The 22,484-nt window shown below is 41.4% G+C and overlaps 1 protein-coding gene across 5 annotated transcripts in view; it reads right to left on the bottom strand.

The window, feature by feature from the left end:
• Nucleotides 1-22,484, bottom strand: part of farp2 (FERM, RhoGEF and pleckstrin domain protein 2) — a 220,429-nt gene that overhangs the window by 180,575 nt on the left and 17,370 nt on the right. For 4 of the 5 annotated variants that reach the window (XM_072255826.1, XM_072255824.1, XM_072255825.1 and 1 more), the window contains exon 3: nt 6,038-6,142. In XM_072255826.1, coding sequence (XP_072111927.1) covers nt 6,038-6,142 — 105 coding nt within the window. Of the gene's footprint in view, nt 1-6,037; nt 6,143-22,484 lie in introns of those variants that run through there. The other variant, XM_072255829.1, reaches the window with a different exon arrangement.

Genomic DNA, 22,484 nt, shown 5'->3' with positions numbered 1-22,484 from the left:
CTTGAATGCTGTTTAGCCTTCATTTTGGTCTATTGAAAATCTACCAGACTGTTCGACCTCAGAGTGAAGGAGTATGAATTTATGAATCTTATGAAAACAGGTGATTCTCCAATTTTCTGCATCAATAAATTGGGTGAGTTGGTAAGGTAGCACGTATATTGTACCTGAGGAGAGTTAGCGGAGTAATTACAAAATCTGGACTCAATTTTGGTTTTTAATTTTTAATAAATTGTTGACAGGATTTGGAAGTTTTATTTTGATTTGACCTGATACATAATTAGTTCAAAAAATCTTACATCAATAGGTTTAAAATAGGTTTTAAATTTAGAAAATGAGACAGTAAAATGTAAAAATAGTTGTGGGGGAGGAATACTTTTGAAATTTTCAAGACACTGTATGTACTTGAGGTTTGAGTATATGGAAGGTAAATCAAGTTAAAAATTATGCATATGACAGTAAACAAATACATGCATACATAGGTCTAATGAAAACTTATTTGCACGTAGCATCAGACAATATTCATAAGAAAAGCATCCATTATACATTTACATTCTAATTTTGTACAGAACAAACATTATATACAAAATTACACAAGAATACAATTAGACAAAAAAAGCAAAATTCTTTGTGCAAAGTGGTCATAGTGTTGCTGAGATAGTGATTAGAATTGTGAAGGTTTATTTAAGAATTTAATGATTGAAGGGAAATAGCTGCTTTTGAACCTGTTATTATGGAACTTCAGGCCTCCTGGTAACAGTGAGATGGCATGCCCAGGTGGTGGAAATCTTCAATAAAATGTTGCCTTCTTGAGGTAGGATCTCATGTAGACACTATCTATCGTGGGAAAGAATGTGCCAGTAATGTAATTGGCCAAGCCCAGTACTGTCTGCAGCTAGTTGCGTTCCTGCACATTTGATTTGTACCAGGCCACAATGCAACCAATCAGGATAATTTCAACTGTACACCTGTAGAAATCTGTTGGCATGTGCGTGACATGGCAAACTTCGTTAACATTCAATGAAACCAAAGATGCCGGCATAAATTTCTTCCTGTAGTCAACAACCATTTATTTAGTTTTACTAACACTAAGGGATTGTTGTTGTAGTACTACTCAACCAGCTAACATACAGTATCTCGATCACATACACCAACTGATCACCCAGTAATTGTCCAACAACAGTCAGTGAATTTGTATATGGCATTGAAGCTGTGCTTAGCCATGCAGTCATGTGTGTATAGCAATTAATTACGGGTGATGCAAGTCCAACCATGCTCTTCTTGGGCACCCACACAGCAGATATCTTTTTGAAGGAGGTCAGAACCTCAGGCCCAGGAGATAGATTACATCAAAGCATACAGTAAAATGCATCATTTGCATTAACAACCACAGTTTGAGGCTATGCTGGGTGCAGCACACAAATCTCACCACACATTCCAGCCTCAACATGACAATTCCCCACGCAGCTACAACAAGCTACAACAAAACAAGCCCCTTTCCATCACCCTCCTCACCCACGCATGCAAGCCTTGGACAAGCTGCCTCCTGGCCTCTGACCTCCAGACAATCGCTCTAGACTCTCAGACATCGGGCCTCCAACCTCTGGACTTGCTGAAAGGGTCTTCAACCTCTGGACTCATCAACCTCTGGACTTCCGAGTCCAGGATTCGCTGATCACAGGCCTCCAAACTCAGGACTTTAAGGATCACCAGCCCTTGCTCTCAGGCCAAGGTCAGAGGTCTCGGGGACCCCTTGGGGATCACTGGCGTCCGACTTCAGAGTAGTCTGACCTGAACTCCAACATCCCGCTCCTCCCTAATTCTTTATGTAACCTCACACTCCATACCCCTAACCTGACCCCTAACTTCCCACATTATACCAAAACCCATCCTAACAAACCTAAAACATTAAGCCTAAGCCACAAACTCAGCAGACATTGAAAAAGAAGTTGAAATGGTACATTAGCTCAAACTGAAATGTAATTTGAGGCATCTTGCTCCAATTTTATGTTGCTCTGGTGAGGTGCCCATCTGCTATACTAGCTACGTCTGATCTCCATACACAAGGAAATAAATATTTACAATGGAGTGCAGTGAAGATTCACCATTGATTCTTGGGCATGGTGATTTGTCATAAGGAGACAACAAGCAGACTGGGTCTATAACTGCTTTCAAGGGCACCCAGGCCTCTCAATGACCTTGTTTTCAGATAGACACACCTGGTTCTCAATGCCTATGTCAGAATAGCATCAAGCTTTTTTCGAGTATTTTCAATAAGACCACCTCTCACTCCTCAAGAGAAAACAGGCCCAGAGAATATCATTGGAGTACTCTCCTCAAAGGGCTAGTGACATCAATTATGCAACATTCAGTAGTTATGCCATGGACTAAAGCGAACTTGTGGTGAAACGATAGCTTAATAGCAATGAATGATAAACGTAGTACTTCCTTCAAACTACTTGCACATCAATCAAATATATTACCTATAGGGACAGGAAAGGAATGGAGGGTTATGGGCTGAGTGCGGGTCAGTGGGACTAGGTGAGAGTAAGCGTTCGGCATGGACTAGAAGGGCCGAGATGGTCTGTTTCCGTGCTGTAATTGTTATATGGTTAAATGTTTACCAATATTAAGAAAGTTTAAGACTCACAGATACTGCTGTTTCAAGGGAAAATAAAAAGTGGTTGGAGATGGATGTCATTCTACCCACGTTTGCTCCAAGTCAAAATCCAAATTAATCCGCACAGGAAATGATGTAAAAAAAAAGCTTACCAACAGGAAGTGATGTTCGTACAAAGCAAATTGCATACAAATCAAACAGCGCCTCTTGAAGCAGAATACTCCACGCCTGACATCCATGATGTCAAACTTAACTATTGAAACTAAAATTCAAATGATCATTTCATTAAGTCTTCGGCAAAAGAACGGAGAGTCTTAGAGACTCTCCTTTAACCAGTCTTACTGCAGTCTTTACCCTTTCTTGCTTCAAAAATGTCAGCCTCGATGACATTTTTTTTGTGTTCATGTCTGGTAACACATTGCTCATCCAGAATGACGACTGTGTGAGGTACCCCTGAAGTGAGTTGTGCCTTCTTATTATGTCCTCCAACTTGCTGTAGCCCCTCAATGTCGAAAGGGACAGTGTTCACTTAAGTAACCTTGGATTAGAAGTGGTTCCTGCTTTGGAATGCACTGCACTTCCTCTAAATAACTTACATGCACAGACAGCGTCTCTGCCAAGCAACAGGAGAATCTCAGCAAGTCAGGTGGGGGGGGGGGGGACTTTGTCAGCAATGTCCTTGAGATGTGAACAACTGTATGTCCCTTCAGGAGTTGGGATTTCCTGTTGCTGGAAATATGATCGCAGTCAATAAGAGTTTACACAGGTAAGCTGACTTCCCCTCCTACTAACTCCACGACAAATCCACCGGCTCTGCTTCCAGTAACTTCTGTTCTTCTAGAACATGTCTTTCGATGTTCAGGGAAGTAGCTACATCTGGTAAGTGCTCAGCTGGGTCCCTGCCGTGCTCTGTTGTGGGTGTGCTGGAACCAGCAGCCCACGGTGCTGGCCCTGAATGTACAGCTGTATCTGGGTCTAATTCTTCTGAAGTGTCAATAGGTTCTTGGCTCGGTTTCCTGGAGATCACTGATTCTGGCTGTAGCATGAGCCCATGGTGTTCTGCAATTTGTTACTGTTTCTCCAGTTCTTCTTGCTACCTTCCCAGATTCTCCATCACTCTCCAGATGACTGTCTTGTCCACATTCAGACTGACTCTGCCTGTCTCAGCAGCTCAGACTATTGTCCAATAGTGAGTCATCGCCACAGCCTAGTGCAGCAAGTGAGGGCTGTGCAGTTAGTTCTGTAGTAGCTTCTTTTGAAAGGTGAGCCACTGATGCACTCAGTGCACTGTTCAGCCCGTCTGCTTTTATTAAGTGGTGAACACCCATGTGTTTCAAGTTGGGTGACTTTAGACACTTCCCATCACCCACGCTTCCCCTTCTATGATTCTCCACCTCCTTCCTATTACTCCATGGTCCACTGTCCTCTATCATATTCCATCTTTGCCTCTTCTACTTATCACCTGCCTGCTTCTCACATCATTCCTACTTCTCCACTCACCTGGATTCACCTATTACCCATCAACTCCTACTCCTCCACATACCCCATGTTTTCATTCAGGTTTCTGCCCGCTTTCTTTCCAGTCCTAATGAAGGGTTTTCAATTCCCTCATTGATGCTGCCTGACCTGCTGAGTTCCTCCAGCATTTTATGCGTTGTACATGCCACTTTAGACTTAGTTTAAAAAAGCACAACTTCACCTTTAAATAACATGGCAGTACATCAGTGAAAGCATAGGATATTCAAGTGAAAACTACCAAGCATTCTCAACATCAGCATGAGGTAGAATAATGTTCAAAGATTGTATTCAAAGATGAACTTTATTCACCATATACATTTCATGTATTAGAAATTTGCTGAGGTGTATTGGCGTGGCATGAAACAAAAACATTCAACAATACACATTATAAAGAATATGAAAATAAAGAGGTTAAATTACGGATATGGAATAAAATGTGCATAAGTACACAGATAAAGATAGATGATAGCAGTGAACTATTTTCAATTAACAGGTCACTAATCCAATTTTTGATTAAATCTCAGACTATTAACAGATGAGATATCTTTTAGGCTTGCTTTCTAAATTTAAGGCAATTCAAATTAAATGGTTTAATTGTCTAAAGAAATATGCTTTATATATCTTACACTGATCTAGCACTGCTGACTTGTGTTTTAGAACTCCAAAACATAAAACTAATTGAAAGGAAAGCAAGCAGCCAGGAGATAAATGTGTACTTCATTTTACTTTAAGTGACCTGCACATGCATGACTTGGTAGTGTCATGACATATGTAATTCATCTATTTCAGCATATAACCCATAATTATTTAAACAAACAAGAATGCTTAAACAATACATTTACAATATTACTCAAATACTACTGAAATATTAACTACACAACAGTGACATCTAAAATAACTGCCCATGCTGCATGTCTTATTGCTGTCATACACAGAACTGCCTCTGTCCAGATCATGCAGGAAAATACAAGATGAATAAATGTGAAGAACTTTCCCTTTACAAACTTCCCCTGTTTAAGCTATTCCATACCTCAGCACCCCTTTCTAGTATTTTAACTTCTATAGGGAAAGTTATAAAAAGATTACCATAACTTGTATTTAAGGGTCTGGAACAAAACAATGCATCTTCGGAACGAGGACATCAAGTCTCTTTTGCAGGGTTTTGCACAAGGGCTAATGGTAGTGCTACAATGGCCAGCACTGCTACAACACAATCAGTGCTCCATTCTGTACAGTAAAACTTAAAATTTCATGACTGATTTCCTGGTTGCAATGTTTTCTGTATCAATGTTCCAGAGATTCCTGTGACCAACCTATGGCAAGCTTTCAGTATATTAATCTTCAGTATTTATTACATTATTTTGTTGCAGTTGGTGCTCTCTTCTGCACTACTGGAGCAGACAGATGACAGAAAAATTGTCAGATCGTAGGCACAAAGTCTAAGAGAAAGAACATGCTAGAAGCCAAAGCCCCATTCAACTCAAAATATACACAGGTTCTCATGGATGTCAACTTCTTGCCCCTTTGCAGTCTAACAGCATTCCACTAACGACCATTGCCCTGACTTTGTCTGTTTCCTATAATTCTATTGTTATAACCACAAATGAGTACTGATCCTTTTTAAAGCAGTATAGTGGATCACTTTCTCATTTTCTAATGTCAGAGGAAAAGGAATTAGCAAAATGACACAGGAAGATACTTGAAAACAAAAAAAAACTAACAGAATAAACCACATATGACAACAATGCTCTATACCCCCAACAAAAGAAATCAAATAGCAGTCACACAAAGGTACCCATCACAAAATTAAGCACAAGGTTCTTGCATATAATCATTAAACCCCACCAACACCATTAGCACACTACGTCCAACTAAGGGACTTGTCTCCTTCGATCTACATACCTCATTCCCCCGATTGTTCTGGAACTCCAGTCCGAAGTAATCATTTTCAACGAGGTTGAGGCGTTGGCAGATTTCATCCATCAGGGCCTGCCCGTAAGCTTTTTGCTGTGGAAGAAGAATCTATCATCAGCAAAATAATTCCCACAACAAATAATAACTTGTGTTTATAAAGTAGCTTTAACATTGAATGTTCCACTGACATTTCTGAGAACAACTTAAATGGGATTTTAAGACAGGTTAATTAGGACTAAGCTTCATAATTATAAACGCATCAATAGTTGAGAATCAAAGAGAATGCTTGGGTTTTATGGAAGCCTCTTCTGAACATTGAGTAAGCAGAATTAAAATAAAACAGTAAAGGGTTAAAAGAACCATTGTGTTGGCACTTCAGTACAAGACCATGAGACACAGGAGCAGAATTAGGCCATTCAGCCCATTGAGTCTGCTCTGCCATTTCATCAAGGCTGATCCCAGATCCCACTCAACCCCATGCACCTGCCTTCTTGCATATCCTTTGATGCCTTGACCAATCAGGAAACGATCAACTTCCACTTCAATATACCCACAGACTTGGCCTGCACTGCAGACTGTGGTAGAGCATTCCACAGATTCACTACTTTCTGGCTAAAACAATTCCTCCTTACCTCTGTTCTAAAAGATCACCCCTCAATTTTGAAGCTGTGCCCTCTAGTTCTGGATACCCTCTCCAGAGGAAACATCATCATCGCATCCACCTTAGATAGTCCTTTCAACATTCAGTAGGTTTCAATGAGATCTCTGTGCATTCTTCTAAATTCCAGTGAGTACAAGCCCAAAACCGCCAAATGCTCCTCATATGTTAACCCCTTCATTGTTGGGATCATTCTCGTGAACCTCCTCTGGACTCTCTCCAATGACAACACATCCTTACAGAGATATGGGGCCCAAAACTATTGACAATACTCCAAGTGTGGCAGACTAGTGTCTTATAAAACCTCAGCAGTATCTTCTTGCTTTCATATTCTATTGCCCTTGAAACAAATGCCAACATTGTACTTGCCTTCTTTACCACAGACTCCAGGAATCTTGCATGAGGACTAAGTCCTTCTGCAGCTCTGATGTTTGAATTTTCTCCCCACTTAGATAATACTCTGCACTATTGTTCCTTATACCAAAATACATTATCATGCATTTCCCAACACTGTATTCCATCTACCACTTTTTTGCCCATTCTTCCAATTTGGCCAAGTCCTTCTACAATTGCATTGCTTCCTCAACGCTACCTACCCCTCCACCTACCTTCATAATATCTGCAAACTTTGCCAAAAAGCCAGAAAAAGTGGGATCCCCCAGTGGCCAACTATTTTAATTCCACTTCACATTCCCATTCTGATATCCACTGTGGTGATGAGGCCACACTTAGGTTGGAGGAACAACACCTTATATTCCATTTCGATCGCCTCCAACCTGATAGCATGAACATTGATTTCTTGAACTTCTGTTAAGCCCCCCCCCACCCACCCCCCCTTCACCGTTTCCCATCCCTTTTCCCTCTCTCACCTATTTCCTTGCCCGCCCATCACCTCCCTCAGGTTCTCCTCCCCTACTTTTCTTTCTTCCATGGCCTTCTGACTCTTTCACCAATCAACTTCCCAGCTCTTTACTTCAACCCTCCCCCTTCAGGTTTCACCCATCACCTTGTGTTTCTCTCTCCCCTCCTCCCACTTTTTAAATCTACTCTTCAGCTTTATTTCTCCAGTCCTGCTAAAGGGTTTCGGCCTGAAATGTCGACTGTACTCTTTTCCATAGATGCTGCCTAGCCTGCTGAGTTCCTCCAGCATTTGTGTGTATTGCCTAGCCTATGATTTCCTTTCTTAGAGTGGAGTGACATTTGCAATCTTCCAGTCCTCCAGGATCATGCCAGAATCAAGTGATTCTTGAAAGCTAATGACAAATGCACATGTTATCTGTTCAGCAACCTCTCTCAGAACTCTGAGATGTTGCCCATCTTGCCCAAGTGACTTATCCACCTGAAGACCTTTGAGTTTGCCTAGCAATGGCACTCACACCTTTGTAATAGCAACGGCACGCACACCTGCTCCCTGACACTCGTGGACCTCTGAAAGACTGCTAGTATCTTCTACAGTGAAGACTAATGCAAAGTACTCATTAAGTTCATCTGCCATTTCTTTGTCCCCCATTACTACCTCACCAGCATCATTTTCCAGTGGTCCAATATCAACTCTCACCTCCCTTTTACTCTTTATATAACTAAAGAAAACTTTTAGTATCCTGCTTTATATTTTTGGCTAGTGTGCCCTCATATTTCATCTTCTCCCTTCTTATAGCTTTTTTTAGTTGGCTTTTGTTGGATTTTAAAAAAGCTTCCAATCATCCAACTTCCCACTCACTTTTGCTACCTTATATGTCCTTTCCTCGGCTTTTATGTAGTGTACACATGGAACACAATGTGTTTTAATGTCAGGGTAGCAGGACGAAGAGAAATTGCTCAGTCTCTCCAGTACCTTGCACTGCACTGTGTCGAAAGCCCAAGTCTCAAAGGATACAGGATGTCAGGGATCACTGCTGCCATCAGTCCACGGAACTGGGCTTCCACGAAGTATGGTCAGTAGCATTCTATAAATACTCATTATTCTTACATTATGCTGTCTTTCAGCCAAGTCAGATTACCACTTCCTTTTACTCCACATATAGGAATGTTGCCCTTCAATATTTTGGAATTTTATAAATCCTTTGTAAATTTGTGGCAACTGAGGAAAAAATGGTCTAAATTCCCTCGAGCGATTGAGCCCATTCTCATTGTTGTGTGCAGTCATCATCATTTAAGAGCAATGGATTAGCAATTTAATCAATGTGCCTTGCGTAAGACCCCATTTTAAATTTTGTCAAAAATAGAGAATTTGTTGCTTTCATTGTGAACCAAATGCAAAATTAAAGCATTTACTCATCTCTCTTATTGTGTAGGAATCAATTCAAGGGGCATTAAATCCTCCAAAATATTGCTCACATATTCAGTCAATCCACACTTGGCTTAAAGGCACAAAAGGCAGCAGATTCTGGAATGTGGGGCAAGAAAAAACCTTTTGGAAGAATTCAGTGGATCAAGCAGCACCTATGGAGGGGCAGGGGAAGATTGAATAATAGTCCTAACATAAAGTTCACATGAGATCACAAGACAAAGGAGAAGTAGGCCATTCAGCCCATCGAGTCTGCTCCCCAGCTCCCCCATGAGCTAAACTATTCACCCATCTAGTTCCAATTTCCAGCTCTTTCCCCATATCCCTTGATACTCTGACTAATTAACCTGTCAATCTCCTCCTTAAACACCCTCAGTGATCGGGCCACCACAGCTGTATGTGGTAACGAATTCCACAAATCCACGACCCTCTGGCTAAAATAATTTCTCCTCATCTCTGTTTTAACTGGGTACCCTCTAATTCTAAGACTATGGCCTCTTGTCCTGGACTCACCCACCAAGGGAAACAACCTATCCACATCTACTCTGTCCAGCCCTTTCAACATTCCAAATGTTTCTATGAGATCCCCTCTCATTCTTCTATACTCTAATGAATACAGTCCAAGAGCCGACAAACGCTCCTCATATGTTAGCCCCTGCATTCCAGGAATCATCCTCGTAAATCTTCTCTGAACTCTCTCCAACATCAGTACATCCTTTCTAAGATAGGGGGCCCAAAACTGCACACAGTATTCCAAATGAGGTCTCACTAATGCCCCATAGAGCCTCATCAACACCTCCTTACTCTTATACACTATTCCTCTTGAAATAAATACCAACATAGCATTCGCTTTCCTTACCGCCGATCCAACTTGGTGGTTAACCTTTAGGGTATCCTGCACGAGGACCCCCAAGTCCCTTTGCACTTCCGATTTTTGAATTTTCTCCCTATCTAAGTAATAATCTGCCCAATTATTTCTTCTTCCAAAATATACAACCGTACATTTGTCAACGTTGTATCTCATCTGCCATTTCTTTGCCCACTCTCCCAAACTGACTAAGTCTCTCTGCAACCTTTCCATTTCTTCAACATTTCCTGCTCCTCCACCTATCTTGGTGTCATCCTCAAACTTAGCCACAAAACCATTTAATCCATAATCCAAATCATCGATATACATCGTAAAAAGAAGCGGCCCCAACACCGACCCCTGCGGAACACCACTAGTAACCGGCAACCAATCAGAATAGGATCCCTTTATTCCCACCCTTTGCTTTCTGCCTATCAGACAATGCTCCACCCATTTCAATATCTTCCTATAATTCCATGGGCTCTCGTCTTATTAAACAGACTCATATGCGGCACCTTATCGAAAGCCTTTTGAAAATCCAAATACACAACATCCACAGCCTCTCCCTTGTCAATCTTATTCGAGATTACCTCAAAAAATTCCAATAGGTTGGTGAGGCAGGATCTTCCCTTCATGAAACCATGCTGGCTTCGGCCTATCTTGTCATGCACCTCGAGGTATTTCATAACCTCGTCCTTGAGGATTGACTCCAATATCTTTCCAACTACCGATGTCAGACTAATAGGTCTGTAATTTTCTTTTTGCTGCCTCCTTCCTTTCTTAAATAGCGGAACTACATTTGCGACCTTCCAGTCTCCGGAACCATGTCAGAGTCCACTGATTCCTGGAAGATCATTTCCAAGGCTTTCACAGTCTCCAAAGCCACCTCCTTCAGAACCCTTGGGTGCACCTCATCCAGACCGGGAGACTTATCTATTCTTAGTCCACTTAGCTTCCCAAGCACTTTCTCTCTAGTAATCTTGACTGTATCTAATTCTATTTCCTAATACCTCTGGCTATCAGGTATATTGCTCATGTCTTCCACTGTGAAGACTGATGCAACTTACTCATTCAGTTCCTCCGCCATCTCTTTGTTATCCGTTATAATTTCTCCAGCATCATTTTCAATCGGTCCCGTATCTACCATTGTCACTCTTTTACTCTTCATATATTTAAAAAAACTTAGTATCCTTTTTTATGTTAATCGCCAACTTCCTTTCATAATTCATCTTTTCTTTCCTAATGACTTTCTTGGTTTCCTTCTGTAAGTTCTTAAAAGTCTTCCAGTCATTCATTTTTCCCACTAATTTTTGCTTCCTTGTACGCCGTTTCTTTTGCTTTTATTTTTGCCTTAACCTCTCTAGTTAGCCACATTTGTGCCATTTTTCCATTCATGATTTTCTTCGAATATATTTTTCCTGCATTTTCCTTATTTCTTGTAGGAATTTCACCCAATTCTGCTCTGCCATCCCTCCATTTAGTTTACTTTTCCAATCAACTTGGGCCAGTTCCTCTCTCATACCACTGTAATTTCCCCTGTTCCACTGAAATATTGATACACCTGATACCAGCTTCTCCTTTTCAAATTTGAAACTGAACTCAATCATATTATGATACAACCCAAAAGTTAGCAATTCTTTCCCTAGACCAAATCCCCAACCACACATATGCTGATTGACCCACAGAACAATTTGGTTTTTGCCCTCTGGTTACCAGTTACATATTCATTCAACAATAGGGCTCAAAGCTAAATTGCAATTTCTTTTCATGAGAAACTCATGTATTCATTTTGTGAATTTGGCCTGATCTTTTTATTTCTGAAATTGCATTTGATGGTGTTGAATTTACAACCACCAACCTTCCAAGTTATGTACTTTCAAACACCCAAATAGTTAATGCTCCCAAATTCTGCAGCAAAAAAGACAGCAGAGACATTGTGCAAATCTCTCCCTTCTACAGATGCTCCAAGAAAGGACACGAAATACAAACTCGGAATCTCTATGCACAGTTCTTCCCTTTTTATATCTATTGTTTGTGGCCAATATGTACAGTGCCTATATAAAGTATTTACCCCACCCCCCAACCCCACCTTGGAAGTTTTCATGTTCTATTGTTTTACATTGAATCACAATAGATTTAATTTGGCTTTTTTTGACATTGATCAACAGAAAAAGACAATGGCCTTCAGCATAAACCCAAAGCTACCCAGGAATGGCTTTAAAATGACAAAGTTAATGACGTCCTGGAATGGCCAAGTCTGAGTCCAGACCACAATCCAATTGAGAATTTGTGGCTGGACTTGAAAAGGACTGTTCAGTCACGATCCCCGTGCAATCTGACAGAGCTTGAGCAGTTTTTGTAAAGAATAGCTCAGACTGTGTTAATATTTCAAAGAAAGCTCATAAAACTACCAAAGTCAAATATGAAATTGCTCACTGACAATTGTCGGCAACTAATGTTGCCAAGAAGCAAATTACAGGCAGCAGACATTCTGATTTGGGAAAGTGATTTGTTCATACTCAACAAAACAGTATGTGGGCCACAAGTCCCCATTTATTGGGAGGAGTTGGGGCTGAAGAGTTAATATATTTTCAAATGACAGTACTACAATAAACATCCCTACAGATTTAGTTGGTATGTGTATTTCATGTAACAGTACTCAATACTTGTTGCTTTACAGGAATGTAACTGTTGGCAATCAGACAAAAAGCTACCAGGACAGCATTTCTCCAGGGTTTATCTTATTGTTAAGTAAATATCAACTGTGCAAGAAAATTTCATGCATAATAGATACAAAAGGAATCAGGAAATGTGGGTAGGAATGTGGTGCTGAAATAAACAATCAGCCCTGATTTTACTGAATGGCAAAGAAAACAAGGGGATAAATTGCTACTTCTAGTTATCTCATTTCTGATGTTCAGTAACAAAAATACACTGGTCAGTTCAAATTCTGAAGTGTTAAGTACCCAGCAAGGTGTCAGTGCCAGAACCCAAGACGCCAACACCTGGTCCAAGTCAATGGCACACCTTCCAGCTGCAGACTCAAAGGTCTTAATGCAACACCTTTAGCCTAGACATGCACAGTCACACATGACTACACTATGATAGGCACAGTCAGCACTACTCCTTGACTGAGGGACAATGAATTAGGGGGAATTGATGTAGTAGCAAGTTCTGCATTGATACCCAATTGGGTCACACATGTTTAAACAGTTTAAAAGCTGATCTGATGTGTACAGAGATAGCCAAGATCTACAGTAAAATCCTGATTCTGGTTCTCACTTAGTTTTGCAACTCTAGCTCTTACCAAGCCCAAGATCTAAAAGAAATGACAAATTAATTAGACTGCCTACACAAGATGCGATTTTAAGTTAAAGCTATGTAGAATTGATTATCATAACCCAAATGTGAAAACAAACAGATCAAGAATATATTTTTTTTTGACACTGATGGGTCAATTGAGAACTCCTGCCAATTCAAACAGGGCAACAAAGGCCATCAATAATAGCCCATTATCTGATTATGGAAGTCAAGCACTGTTTCTCTTACAAGGTTCTCACCAACTCCCAAATCAGAGTTAAAATTACAAAGTGCAGAAACCACAACATTCAAATTCTGTAATTCAGGTCCAGGTTTTAAGCTATAAGGACTGCTGTCACTGCTTTTTTAAAATGTTTGACAATCAACCTGTACTCATTTGGGCAACAAACAACCCTTTTAGATACAGAATAAATGTGAACAAAAACAAATACATTTTTTAAAGTTGCTGGTGAACGCAGCAGGCCAGGCAGCATCTATGGGAAGAGGTACAGTCGACGTTTCGGGCTGAGACCCTTTGTCAGGACCATGAGTCCTGACGAAAGGTCTCGGCCCGAAACATTGACTGGGTACCTCTTCCTATAGGCACTGCCTGGCTTGCTGCGTTCACCAGCAACTTTTATGTGTGTTGCTTGAAATTCCAGCATCTGCAGATTTCCTCGTGTTTGCATTTTTAAATACATTTTTTGCTCCCATTTAAGACGACACTGGTGAAATGCAACTTGCTGCAGCAAACAACACTACTAACTATTCTACTAATCACACTTTTACTGGTAAACATTCACTGCAATCATTAGCTTGTAACCGCTTTTTGGTGTTGAGTTCTGAACCACCTGTAAGACCCGGCAGTTTTGTGGTGTGAACTGAAGTTGGGCAAGTGCAGAACGGTTGCAGCATGGCATGTATGGGCTAAATTGAGGTGGTGGGGCCCGGGCCCAGGCCCAACAGCCAGGAACAGGCCAATGTATGGCCATTACTGGATTGGACTTGGAGCCAATGCAAAGCGTCAGAACAGAGGCAGTGGGGCCTAGGCCCAAGAGCTTATCAAAGTGGTGGGGCCCTGGTCCGACAATAAGGAATGACCTGAGGATTGGCTGATTTAAGTGCCAGGCCAGATTGAAAAGGTCAATGTGTCAGAGACAGAGGAGGAGGACGGGCCGTGTTCAGCTCGCAGGTTGTGAGGTTTCCCTGTCCCTGCACTGAACTGAGGCTGTGGCCTGCAACTGACTAGCTCCTGGATTGGCTGTTACTGGTTTCATAGCTGTGGGCTCACTTTCATGAACTTCAGTTCTGAACGTCATTTACTTACTTTTATTGTTCGCATGATTTGTTTTACTCTGCACAGTGGATGTCTGATGGTCTATTTTAATGGGTTACATTGGGTTTCTTTGTTTTGTGGCTGCCTGTAAGGAGACAAATCTCAAGGTTGTTCTAATATATATTCTTTGATAATATATGCACTCTGAACTTTCAAGTGCTCTCTCCCCTTGCAAGACACACAATATTATCCATATGGCTTTTAAGCCAGACATCCCACCTCTTCTGGGAGTTCCGGGAGTCTCCCGTATATTGATAGCGGTTCCCTGATGCCCGCAAATTATAAATAATATCCCGGAAATAAGTAGACCTATCAGTTTTCTCTGTGCGCGGGCTTTACAGTCAACCTCTCTCTCTCTCTTCCATATTCCATCAGTTCAGTTACTGCTGTCTGTAATGACGCTGAAATCATCCAGACAACTGTCGGTGTTGAAGTACAAAAGCCTGGCAAAGAAATTCCCAAGGCTGGCGGCACGAGGCTGTCCTATACGGGCGGGACACATTGGTGTCTTAAAGGGGATTAGAGCGGGGTTTAAATTGGAGCAAAATCCCAAATTGTCCAGATTTGACATTGTGGTCCCTGCCCATCCCACACATACGCCATCTGTTGTCGGCCCCCAACCAACACATATTCCACTCTCCCCTCCTACCCCTCCTCACAGTCCCCCACACTGCTCTCATGACTATACCCCTTCCCCACACGAACCCACCACGGTGGGCTTCACAGCTGAACAGGTGAGAAGACAGCTGAAACGTCTCAACTCAAGCAAGGCTGCAGGACCAGATCGTGTCAGTACCAGGGTGCTCAAAGCCTGTGCTCCTCAGCTATGTGGAGTACTTCGCCATGTATTCAACCTGAGCCTGAGGCTCCAGAGGGTTCCTGTGCTGTGGAAGACGTCCTGCCTCGTGCCTGTGCCAAAGACTCCGCGCCCCAGCGGCCTCAATGACTACAGACTGGTGGCATTGACCTCCCACATCACGAAGACCCTGGAGAGACTTGTTCTGGAGCTGCTCCGGCCTATGGTCAGACCACACTTAGATCCCCTCCAGTTCGCCTACCAGCCCCGACTCGAAGTTGAGGATGCCATCATCTACCTGCTGAACCGTGTCTACACCCACCTGGACAAGCCAGCGAGCACCGTGAGGGTCATGTTTTTTGACTTCTCCAGTGCGTTCAACACCATCCGCCCTGCTCTGCTGGGGGAGAAGCTGACAGCGATGCAGGTGGATGCTTCCCTGGTGTCATGGATTCTTGATTACCTGACTGGCAGACCACAGTATGTGCGCTTGCAACACTGTGTGTCCGACAGAGTGATCAGCAGCACTGGGGCTCCACAGGGGACTGTCTTGTCTCCCTTTCTCTTCACCATTTACACCTCGGACTTCAACTACTGCACAGAGTCTTGTCATCTTCAGAAGTTTTCGGATGACTCTGTCATAGTTGAATGCATCAGCAAGGGAGATGAGGCTGAGTACAGGGCTACGGTAGGAAACTTTGTCACATGGTGTGAGCAGAATTATCTGCAGCTTAATGTGGAAAAAGACTAAGGAGCTGGTGGTAGACCTGAGGAGAGCTAAGGTACCGGTGACCCCTGTTTCCATCCAGGGGGTCAGTGTGGACATGGTGGAGGATTACAAATACCTGGGGATACGAATGTCAAAAAAAGCCAATGAACTTAATGTGTACTTTGCATCAGTCTTCACTGTGGAAGACACTAGTAGTGTGCCAGAGCTCCATGAATGCCGGGGTCAGGAGTGAGTGCCATTGCCATTACCAAAGAAAGAGTGCTAGGCAAACTCAAAGGTTTTAAGGGAGATAAGTCAACTGGACCAGATGGACTACTTCCCAGAGTTCTAAGAGAGGTTGCTGAAGAGATAACAGATGCATTGGTCATAACCTTTGCCAGAATCAAGTAATTCTTGATAGTCCCAGAGGAATGGAAGATTGCAAATACCACTCCACTCTTTAAGGAGGGAGGAAGGCAAAAGAAAGGAAATTATAGGCCAGTTAGCTTGACCTCATTGGTTGGGAAAGTATTGGGAGTCTATTATTAAGGGATGAGGTTTCGGGGTACTTGGAGACTAATGATAAAATAAATCATAGACAACATGGTTTCTGTAAAAGGAAATCTTACCTGACGAATCTGTTAGAGTTCTTCAAGGAAGTAACCAGCAGAGTGGACAAAGGAGAGGCTGTGGATGCCACTTACTTGGATTTTCAGAAAGTATTTGATAAGGTATCAAACAAGAGGCTATTTAACAAGATAAAATCCTATGGTGTTACAGGAAAGATACTGGCATTGATAGAGGAATGGCTGACAGACAAGGGGCAGTGATTGGAAATAAAGGGGGCCTTTTCTGGTGGCCGTCAGTGACTAGTTGTTCCTCAGGGGGCCAGAATTGGAACCACTACTTCTCACATTGTTTGCCACATTGTGATAATGGAATTGATGGCTTTGTGCAAAATTTGCAGATGCTATGAAGATAGGTGGAGGGGTAGGTAGCACTGAGGAAGCAATATGATTGCAGAAGCTCTGAGAAAAATTGGAAGAATGAGCAAAAAAAGTGACAGATAGAATACAGTGTTGAGAAATGTACGATTATAATTTAACATTGAGAAATTAGATTAACTTTATTTGTCACATGTACATCAAAACATGCAGTGAAGTGTGAAGCAGAATGGATTTGTAAGGGGAAGATCAAAAATACAGTGAACATGATTAAGGTAGTAAGCAGAGAAACATCCAGACAACAATTATAGAGAGACCAACACTTAACATTCTGATCTAAAGTTTGACAGAATTGAAATTATTGACTTGTTTAGGAAAATGGACAAGTAGGGTGTGACAACGGGTACTCAAGTTGGAAGGATACAATAAGAAGCTTACTACAGTAAAGCCAATCACTGTTATTCCCCATTGATAAACTTAAGACAATTAAATTCAAAGTCTACCAACAACACCAGGTGAAATTTTAAAATATAAGTTGAATGGGGTGAACTGTTGATAAGTAAATTTCAGTCTAGGCAAACATGAACATGCATTTTCTACACTAAAAGCAAGCAATAGATAAAATAAGCCGCACAAACCGGCTCTTCAGCTGAACTGGACAATACTGACCAAGTTTACTATCTAAACTAGTTCCATTTGCTTGCGTTCAGCCCATATCTTTCTAAACCTTTCTTATTCATATACTGTCCAAATAACTTAAATATTGTAAATATACCTTCCTCAACCACTTCCTCTAGCAACTCATTCAATAATACTTATCACCCTCAAGGTGAAAAAGTTGCCCTTCAAGTCCCTATTAAATCTCTTCACAAGATTTAACTCTGTGCACTCTAGTTCATAATTCCCAACCTTGAGAAAAATACTCCGCACATTCACCCTGTCTATGCCCCTCAATTCTGTACTTCTCTAAAATCATTCCTCATCCTCCAACACTGCAGTGAACAAAAGTCCCAACCTATTCAACTTCTCTCCGTTCCACAGTCCCTCCAGTATCAGCAAAATCATTCTAAATCTCCTCAACTCCAAATGTGGCCTCAATAACGTCACATATAACTGCAACTGTGTGGTCGGGAATCTTTCGGAGGGTAGGTCTCGAAATCCCCGGCCTTGCCTGCTTTTGGCGACCGAGAAAGAGGTCGAATCGCTCGGACAGAGATGGCGCTCAGTACTCAGTGTCGGAGAGCTGATCAGGGCTTGAAGTTTTCGGATGACTCAGAGTCGGATTGTGGTCAGCATGGCAGGGAGAGTTTTTCTTCCCCCTCCCGACTGCATGAGATGTGGGACATTTGAGAAACTGAACTTTACTGTGCTCACGAACTTTCTTCATCAAGTTATGGTATTGTGCACTGTTGTAACTATATGTATAATTATGTGGTTTTGTCAGTTTTTTCAGTCTTGGTTTGTCCTGTGTTTTGTGATATCACACCGGAGGAAATAATGTATCATTTCTTAATGCATGCATTACTAAATGACAATAAAAGGGGACTACACGTCTTCATAATCTAAGCATATTATTCCAATTTCTCTATATCCTGACTTATGCAGGACCACATGACAAAAGACGCCTTTATCCCTCTGTCTAACCCAGACACACTTTCAGAGGAGCAGACACTTCAACTCCTAGATCATGCCATTCTTCAACAGTATCCAGGGCGCTACCCTTCACATGAAAACTGGACCCTAATTTGTCTTCCCAAAATGCAACATCTCACACTTATCCAAATTATAATCTATTTGCCATTCCTCAGCCCACTTTCCTAGCTGATCAAGATCGCTCTGTAAATCCTGATACCCTTCACTGTCAATGACACCACCTTTTGATCACTGGCAAGCTTACTATTCATTCCCTGTACATTCTGTCCAAATTATTGATATAGTTGAAAAAAAATAGCAATGGGCCTTGAGAAATACCAGTAGTAACAGGCCTCCAATCCAAAAAGCAACCTCCATCTCCACCTGTTTCCTATCGTCAAGCCAATTATGTATCCAACTATTTAGTGGTGCCCGGATCCCCCATGGTCTACTCTTATTAACATACCACGTAGAACCTCAAAGGCTTGGAAGTGTATATCAACCACGTCAACCGCCTTGTCATTGTCAACCTTCTTCAAAAAAATTCAAATTTGTGAGACATTATCTCCCACACACAAAGCTATCCCGAGCCAAAATGTCTTTTCAAATGCTTGTATATCTTATTCCTCAGAATCCTCACTTAACTTAACTGCCATAGATGTTATACTTACTAGTCTATAGTTCCGTGGAATGCTGGGTTTTAAATCTGGCTAACAAATTGGGGAACGGGTAGGATTGGAATAGGAATGTCAAAGCTACAAACACACAAATGGTTCTATAGATCTAACTGATACACAACTCCTAGAGTCAAATTACATAAAGAACTTAGAAATTAGGGTTGTCTTCACTGGAATTTAATAGGTTTAGAGGTGTAATAGGATCAATTTCCAAGGAAAATTGATTGGATAGAGAGAGAAAGTGTTTCCACTGGTTGGAGATTCCAGGACGAAAAAGACATTGCTAAAAGAGTTAAGCCTTTAGAAAAAAAAGTTAGAAATCATTTCTGAACCTCAGCAATGCTGCAAATTTCAAAATCTTCCAGAACTGACAACTGATGCTGCAATAATTATCCATTTTGAAATTAATAAATCTAATTAACACACACAAAATGCTGGAGAAACTCAGCAGGCCAGGCAGCATCTATGGAAAAGAGTACAGTCCACGTTTCGGGCCAAGACCCTTCGGCAGGACAGAAACATCCTTGAAATTTCAGGTCTCAGCCAGAAACGTCGACAGTATTTTTTTCCATAAATGCTGCCTGGCCTGCTGAGTTCCTCCAGCATTTTGTGTGTGTTGATTGGATTTCCAGCATCTGCAGATTTTTGTGAATAAATTGTTTGTGAATAAATCTAATTATTTAGATTTAAACTGGTTTAAGTTAGATTGCAGACCACACATATACACTGTACAATCTCAAAAAAAAAACGATTCAAGGGCTAAAATGGACTATTCCAGTAACTGTTCCAAAACAGATTCAACTATGCAAAAAATTCAGAAACTATTATGTAATTTTTCTGTTCCAATTAGCATTCAGTTCTGATTGGTACTTGAATGAACAATTGCAAGAGCCAGTCAGCCTCCCACAGCTTTCTCACATACCCGTGGCATAGATCTGTTACAGAGGACATACAATGGAAACATTAATCCAAAAGATTTGGGTGACTATCAATAACACCTCAAACGACCACAACCTCCCGAAAACACTCTGCAGGTTAATGAACTGATATGATTTTTTTTTAATTGCCAATGCCACACTTTTGTTTCACAGACATTTTCCTTTGTCAAGTCTCCAGGTCAGTGAGAAAGGTGAAGAAGGGAGAGAGCAGAGGGCGGGGGGGGTGGGGGGGGGTGGAGAGTTAAGAAACAAGCTAAAAATCTGTTTAAATCCAAGAGAAAACAAATTAGTAAAACAAAGTTTTCTGGAACGCCAGAAAGCTCGAGAAAATCAAGTGGTTAACAAAAATGGCATTGCATAACTGCTGATCTGGATTGCTTTCAAACATATGGAAAAATGGTTCATTGAAAACATACAACACGTTAAAACTAAATGTGCCTTTTGCTTCTCTGGGTGAACCATTGGGATAACAATGCATCCAATTTGTACACAGCAAGCTCCAAAAAGATTAAAGGCCAAATTTAAGTGGTGCCAATGCAATGAAAATGTATCTGGTAATTAGTAAACATAGAAACATAGAAAATAGGTTTAGGAGTAGGCCATTCGGCCCTTCGAGCCTGCACCGCCATTCAGTATGATCATGGCTAGTAGAGCTATTAGGACTTGATGTTTCAATCCCTATAGTAAGTCAGCACTCTCGAAGTTGGCAGTGGGCTTGGAGTGGTGACAAGGAGGGAGGGTAGGTACGTCATCGGGGTCATCAGGTGGGCACCCTCCTTCTTTGACGTTTTGTTGATAAGCCCACGACGTCTTCAGAGGGCTCAATGGTGCTACCTGGCATCCCAGATTGCAAGTTTTACTTTTAATTGCAACTCAACATCAGTCAGAGCCAGAACCAAAATTTCCCCTACAAGTAGAAACATATTTAAGTATGGTATTGAATTTCCCCGTAGTACATTATGAAGAGTTAATGAAGGGGTAAAAGGAGAGTGGATGAGAAAAAGAATGATCAAGATTTGATGGGACTTAAGGTACTGAGGTATAGCACTTTATTCCTTGGAGAATAGAAGGCTGAGAGGATACCATACAGAGATGCACAAAATCATAAGGGACATAGATTGAATCTATGGATAGCACTCACTCCTCTTCCCCAGAGTCAGGGAATCAAGAACTAGAAGACATAGGTTTGAGGAGAGAGATTTAACAAGAACTTGAGGTCAACATTTTTTCCCTACACAAAAGGATGGCATCAGCTGCTGGTAGAGGTAATTACAATAATATTTTTTAAGACACTTGGAAAGGTACAAGGACTAGAAAGATTTAGGTGGTTATGGGCCAAACAGACTAGCTTGGATGGAGTATTTTCATTCACATGAATCATTTGGGCTGAAGGACCTGCTTCTGTGCAGTAAACTCTATGTTTATGACTAAAACCATTAAAACTATAGCATAGATAGAAATTAACTTGATATGCAAATCTCAATCAATTTCCATCATGACCTTCTGCAATTTAACATCAACCCTCATGCACTAAAATTTAGCACTACAGTAAATGCACTTCTTAAAAAAATAGTGCCGGCTCAAAGGAAATTGACACCATTTCCTGTAGCTACTGTTTAGGCTTGCACAATGGTGAGAAGGAATTTTAGACCATTCCTCCAGACAAAACTGTTTCGGTTCATCAATATCTCTGGGATACCTTGCATGACCAGTATCTCTGGTCATGCCACAGCATCTCAATTGGGTTAGGATGTGGACCCTGAGTTGGTCATTCCAAAACACTAATTTTCTTCTTTTTAAACCATTCTGTTGTTGATTTACTCATGTTTCGGATCATTGTCTTGTTGCGTCATCCGACTTCTATTAAGCTTCAGGCAACAGACCACTACCCTGACATTCTCCTGTAAAACGTCTTGAAGCAATTTTGAATTCATTGTTCCCACAACAACTGCAAGCTGTCCATGCCCTGAGGCAGCAAAGCAGCCCCAAACCACGATGCTCTTTCCACCGTGCTTCACAGCTGAGATGAGGTTTTGGCGTTGGTGTGCAGTGCCCTCTTTCCTCCAAATATAGCAAAGTGTATTTCTGCCAAAAAGTTCAACTTTTGTCTCATCTGTCCACAGAACACCGTCCCAGAAGTGCTGTGGAACATCCAGGTGGTCATTTGCAAACTTGAGACATACAGCAATGTTTTTTTTTGGAAAGCAGTGGTTTCCTCCGTGGTGTCTTTCCATGAACACCATTCTTGTTCAGTGCTTTTATTATAGTGAACACATGAACAGAGATTTTAGCAAGTTCTAGAGCTTTCTGC

This window comes from Mobula birostris, chromosome 4 (assembly GCF_030028105.1).
Source record: "Mobula birostris isolate sMobBir1 chromosome 4, sMobBir1.hap1, whole genome shotgun sequence".
Lineage (NCBI taxonomy): Eukaryota > Metazoa > Chordata > Chondrichthyes > Myliobatiformes > Myliobatidae > Mobula > Mobula birostris.
The sequence above is the reverse complement of the archived record's forward strand: the minus strand, read 5'-3'. Positions and strand labels throughout refer to the sequence as shown.